This window comes from Chinchilla lanigera, unplaced genomic scaffold, assembly GCF_000276665.1.
Source record: "Chinchilla lanigera isolate Chin_1 unplaced genomic scaffold, ChiLan1.0 scaffold00109, whole genome shotgun sequence".
Lineage (NCBI taxonomy): Eukaryota > Metazoa > Chordata > Mammalia > Rodentia > Chinchillidae > Chinchilla > Chinchilla lanigera.
Genome location: NW_004955510.1, coordinates 3489715 through 3496077, shown reverse-complemented (window position 1 = coordinate 3496077; position 6363 = coordinate 3489715). Strand labels below are relative to the sequence as shown.

Genomic DNA, 6363 nt, shown 5'->3' with positions numbered 1-6363 from the left:
CGCATTTCAGCTGGGACCCCTGGCAGTGTGGGCGAGCACAGACTCGAGCCCAGGTGTCTAGCCACTCGTGGAACACTGGCTCTCGCTGCGCAGAGCACGTGGGGCTGAGGGTTTGTTTGCCCCGCCCGCAGCCAGAGAAGTTCCTGGGGCTTGGGCGGCGGGGTCCTGATGCACGCGCTGCCCTCAGGGAGTAGCTGGGAAATACCTGGCTCTCTCCACGCCTTTCAGCTGGGAACCTTGGCAGTGTGGGCGAGCACAGACACGAGCCCAGGTGTCTAGCCGCTCCTGGAACACTGGCTCTCCCTGCGCAGGGCGCGTGGGGCTGAGGGTTTGTTCGCCCCACCACCTGAGGTGTATTTCTGACCTTCTTTTCTAGCAAGAGATGGCAAAGGGTGGGCCTCTATTTTACAGCTTCTACATGATACTTCTAAGAGGGTATTAAAGCCTCTTGATCTTTATTTATTTATTTAGGAACTGGGGACAGAACCCAGGGCCTTTGCACTGAGCTACACTCCCAGCTGGATTTTTTTGGGTCCTGCTAAGTTCCCCAGGCTGAGCTCAACCCTGTGAGGTTCCTGCCCCAGCCTCTCAGAGTGCAGAGATTACATACATGTGCCCAGTGCCTGGTTTACTGTTTTTATTTGGTAGATGAGAACCTTTACATTTACAGATGATGAGTTCCTGGTCCAAGATCACACAGCAAAGCTGGAGACAGGGCTGCAGCAGATCAGTCTGCCATATAGCCAGGCCCATTCTTCTTCCTTCTCAACAGTGAGCTGTGGTGCAGACAGATGGGAAGGCTTGGCATGGAAATCCCTCCCTGCACTGCAAGGCCATCTAACATGCAGGTGCCAGGCAAATGGCTCTGGAAGTGAATGATGGTTGCTTGGCTCGACAGACCCTCTGTAGGTCTCGTAGTGGACCAGCGGTACATCTGGACAAATAGGCCAGATTCAGGGGCTGGGCTTTGCCTTGAGAAGTTGTCCCAGGGATGCCAAGGGCCAAAACAATAAGAGTTTTCCCAAGTGTTTATGGAGGGAACATCTTATTTCTATTCTGGCACATGGGGTTCATCTTCCAGGACCTTGCTTGAGCTGTGTTCATGGAAAAATGATGGGGAAAGAACTTAATTAATTTTGGTGAACTTTGTACCACTTAAATCCCAGAGTGGTTTCATTGCAGTGAAGGAAAGAAGCCAGACAAATTCCAAACACATTCAGATTGGTATAGCTGGGAAGACATGAGGTTCGTGGACAGGAGTGAATGTTCTGGTGGATGCTGGATGCAGCCCTCACTGGGGCTTCACTGTGCTCTGAAGTAAAGAGAAGGGGGCGCCTTTGGATCCCAGGACATAACTTTCTTAACTTAACTAATTCTTTTGTTCAGTCTGACCACTTCATTTAGACATCAGAAATGTCTAAGGTCACCAGGCCCCAGAGCACCAAAAAATCACACCATCATAGTTAGGGGCATCACCATGCATCCGAAGGACGTGGCTTTGGAATCACCTACCCTAGCTTTGTCTGTTATTTTCTAAGCTTTGAACTTAGATCTTTCACCATCAGTCCCTTCTCTAAAATAGGGATGATTATATCTGCTTTGTGGAGGACATTTTAGAAGACATCCACAGATACATATGCAAATATCCTCAAACACATCTCCCTAGAAATGTCTAAGACACAAATTGGCCACAGTAATGTGTACCACTGAGCAGAGGTCAAGGGCACATTGCCCTTTCACTTGGAGACCCTCATCGATTCTGTTAGGCCATTCATATCACTTATGTGTTGCTAGATAACAAGCCACCCCCAGCTGAGTGCCTTAAAGCCATCTAAAACATATCTGGAGCTCTAGGAAGGGGCAGGGGAGCAACTTGTTTCTCCCATTCGTTTTTCCCCCAAGTGGCCCTTCACAAAACATTTCAGTGCCAGGGCTGGGGATATAACTCAGTGGAGCAGTGCCTGCCTGGAAAGTGCAAGGTCCTGAGTTTGATTCCTGGTACCAAAACCAAAACAAAACAAAACACATTTCAGTGTCATATGCTGGACATTAAGGCTGGGATAAAAATAGGTCCAAGGAGGTTGTTTAAAAGCAGCACATCAAAGCCTACAGATGCTGCCTTCCAGAGGTGGACAGACCTTCTGTGTTCTCCCCTCACATATGGAAGATGCAGGCCTCTGTCCCCACTGGCACCCCCATAAAGATGGGGTCTCCTTGGGATTAGACTTTGCTGCATCTCCCTGAGAGATACTTGTAGGGGCAGAGGCTGCTGTGGGCCTGAATGTGGGCACTGAGTTGTGGGTGTGCCTGTGGGCGTGTGTGAGCATGCTGCTTGCACAGGTGTGCATAGAACAACTGTGTGAGTCTGTGTGGCTGTGCAGGTGTGAGCCTGCAAGCACTGTGTGAAGGCAAGTGTTTGTTTGAGCCAGGAGACACAGAGCACACCAGTGTGAGCAAACTCCAAACTGTGCAAAGGAAAAATGCACAGGGGCCTAACCTGAGCACTGCATGACTCCCTAGCCTGAAGCTCCTCCGCCAGCAGTGAAGATGCCTGCATATGTCATGTTTCCAAGTGCTCGAAATAAACTATATGATCCTACCAGGCCGGGAGCCAAGAGAGTCTGTGGTCAGTTGGAGGGAAGAGAGGGCCCTGAGAGTCTGGGAAATGGGGATGCTGTGAGCAGAGAGGGTGCTCCTTGGAGCAAGCCAGAACCCCACATCAGGAACTCAGCTGGTACTACCTTCCTCCTGGCGATGGGCAATAGATGTCCTTGAGGAATGTTGTGCATTGTGGACTGGCATTTTTCTTTCAGTCCCTATGAGCCCTTGTAGATCTCTGTGGGTTCTTTCTAGTATAGACATGCCCAGGACATACACCTGTTTTCTGGACAACTGAGCTCCACAGAGGTTGGTGCTGAAAGAGTAATGGGGCAAACATCTTTTTCCTTTTTTCTTTTTCTGTTTTCCTTTTTCCTTTCCTTTCCTCTCCTTTCCTTTCTTTTCTTTCTCCTTCCTGTCTTCTTCCCTTCCTTCCTATTTATTCCTCTCTCCTTTTCCTCCTTCTCGTTTTCTTCCTTCTCCTTTCCTCTTCTCTCTCCTCTTTTTTCTCCTCCAACTTTTCTTCCTTATTCTTCCAACACTTCAAGGACAGCAAATGACAGCAGGATGAGCTTTGCCTCTGCTGCCTCGGGACATAGTGAATTTTTTGTTTCTGTTCTTGTGTTGCTAACATCCTTTTATCTCTGCTCCACTTTCAACCTCTGTGTGCATCCCTATGTGTTTGTTCTAAGGTTGGGCTGACTGATGGGGTTTCACTGAAAGAAATGATAATAAAAATTAACTCACAGAACACTTTCAAATGTGTATTTTATTGTGCTCAGGGATATTTGGGAGGAGCAGTAATAGTACACATGGTGTGTTAGTAATTATTTTGACTTTGATTATGTATGTACCTTGTGACAAGTGCTCTTCTAAGAACTACTTGCATGATATTCTCCATAATATGGACAAGAAAAATATGACCTAGAGACTGTAGTGACTTCCCAGTCACATCAATGGTGAGGAAGGGACAAAGGATCATACTCAGACTTCCTGCCCCCTTGAGTACTGAGCCCTCAGCACCATGCTGTGTAGCATCAGTTAAGTTTGTGGCACAAATATTTCAGGTGGCACCACCCAGGGAATGTAATTTGGCTTTGATACTCACTTGGCATTGGTTCCTAAACCCTGGCTTCTTATCTGCCTCAGACCCTATTTTTCTCAGCATAAATGGCTTCCATTATTTTTAGGAAATAAATAACTCCCAACCGGTGTGCTTTCTTATATCTACAAATCAGCTTTGATCGTACTTTTCTGGGACAGCAGAAGTTAAAACTACCCACTTTCCTTTTCTTGTCCAATAACCTAGTTTTAAATGTAGACATACACAAGGGATGGTGAGGCCAGCTACTATGGTGATGAATGGCACATCCACATCCTCACTTGAAACCCATGATCACTTCATCATATTGGAACATGGTTATTACTATCAGTAGCTCTGGTGCTCCCTCCAATTTATACACAAGGAAAGTGAGTCTCAGGGAAGTTATCTCTCTGAGAATCGATAGCTGGTAAAGAGTAGGATTGGATCACATAGAGATATGTCTGAAATGGCCACACACAGTGCTTCCTTATTAGTCCCTGCACACTCTCATTCACTCTTACTGCAACAGGTGTCCATAAATTTGACACTAATGTGTGTGACCCAATACTCTCATGTTAGGTATAAGGGAGAAAGAACAAACCCATGGAAACTAAGAACCATTCTAAATAACCCTTGATTCAAAGAGAAAATGAAACTGGTAATAAAAAGTATTTAGAAGTTAATAAAAGGGAGAGCAAAATATATGGGGTATACCTAGGGGTATACTGAGAAGAAAAAGCATTGTTTGAGGTGTTTCATAACTTAACTTGAATAGCAAAATATGCTAAAAGAAAATAAGAGGGACTCTATCAGTCAGGGTTTACTAGAGAAACAGATATAACACAAGATACACAAATTATAAGAAGTTGTAAGTTTGTACAAGAAATTGTAAGCCACAGATTTGGTTGAGGAAGCATGCAGAAGGTGTCTGCATGCTGGAGACTGAAAAGCCCAGCCCCAGGCCTGGGGCTCACTGCATTGTCTGTGTAAGTCTGTATTAGGAGGCTGATGGGTCTGTGACAGGAATGCTGAAGAATCTACAACAAAGGACGAAGGCCAGAGAGCCTACCTCAGAAGGCTGAAAAGTCCCAGGTGGAAGCCAAACAGTCTGCACTGGAAGCCAGGAGATGACCAAGCTGAAGGCAAAGAGTGGAACTCCTAAGAAGAACCAGCAGCCAGTCCTTTCTCAATTCCCTTTGTTTGTGCAGCCTACCCACCCTGGAGGGAGTGGGAGTGGTCCTCTACACCCACACACTCTGCATGCCTTCCTCTTGGACAGGCTCAGGATGAATACAAAGTAAGCACCCAGGCTCCCTGCTGAGTCACACAGTTAACGCAAATTGACACAATAAACAACATCCCAAAAGGGTAAGGGCATATCTTTTTACCCCAAGATGCAGAACTGCTAAATCACTTAGCCAAACCTCTATACTCTCCAAGTTGACACAATATATCAACCATATCCAGGGCCTAAAGTTTATGAAATAAAAAAAAAAAGAAGAAATTGATGAAACTAAAATCTTGGTCTTTAAAAGATAAATAAAATGAAAAGCTCCTACTGTGTGTGTGTTTATGTGTGTATGTTAGGAAGGGGCAATATATAAAGTGTAGAAAAATAATTTTTATATAACAAAAAAAATGTTATAAACTGTGCTGCAGTTTGAATGTGGTTTGTCCCCACTAAAACTCCTGTTGAGGCTTACTTTCCAGTGTAATGTTACAGACACTGTAGATCCTGTAAGAAAGGGGATTTGGTCTTAAAACAGGTTGCTGCTGTCTCTTGGGTGTTCTGGTTCTCACTTGACCAGGTTAGTACTCCAGGGACCAGCTTGGTATAAACCAGCCCACTGCCTCCCTGACTCTGTCCTCTATACACGCCCTTTACCCTTTTCCTTTTCCTCTGCCATCTTGTGACACAGCCAGGAACCCATGCAAGACACTGGCACTGTGCTGTTCATGCTTTCAAAATACCAGAACTATGAGCTAAGTGAACCTCTTTTGTTATACAGTATCCAATCATAGAAGTTTTTTATTAATAGCTATGTGAAACAGATTGGATAAACAGAAAGTGTTTACACTTTAAAAAAAGTGTAAAAAATGGAAATTTTAATCTGGATACATGTTATTAAATATGATACAAGAAGAGACAGAAAATGTTGAAAATATCAACAATGTAACATAAATTGGAAACATTATTAAAAATTACCATCAAAAAGGCACCAATTTCAGGAGGTTTTACTCTTAAAAATACCTGATTGATTGATTGATTGATTGATGCTGAGAATTGAATCCAGGGTCTTACCCTGCTAGGCCAGTTCACTACCACTGAGCTACATTTCCAGCCACAACTGTTTTAAATAATAAATTCTATATTGATGAAGCTCTTCTAGATTATGGAGTAATATATATTTCTCTGTATTTTATAAAGCTAATACAAACACAATGTCAACCCAAATGTCCATCCACTGAGGAGTGGATAAGAAAATTGTGGTACTTTTATATAATGGAATATTGCTCAGCCGTAAAGAAAGATAAACTCGAGCTTTTATAGGTAAATGGTCACAACTAGAGACCATACTCATAAGTGAAATAAATCAAACATACATGTGCAAGCACCGCATTGTTTCTATAGTGTAAAGCCTGAAAGAGTTAATTTACACTAGGAGATATGATAGACATTG

The 6363-nt window shown here is 44.2% G+C and overlaps 1 protein-coding gene across 1 annotated transcript in view; it reads left to right on the top strand.

Moving 5' to 3' along the window:
• Nucleotides 1–6363, top strand: part of LOC102020471 — a 31131-nt gene that overhangs the window by 17305 nt on the left and 7463 nt on the right. Inside the window, exon 3 of the mRNA XM_005407930.2 lies at nucleotides 671–848. Within this exon, the coding sequence (XP_005407987.1) occupies nucleotides 671–848 (178 nt within the window). The remainder of the gene's footprint in view (nucleotides 1–670; nucleotides 849–6363) is intronic.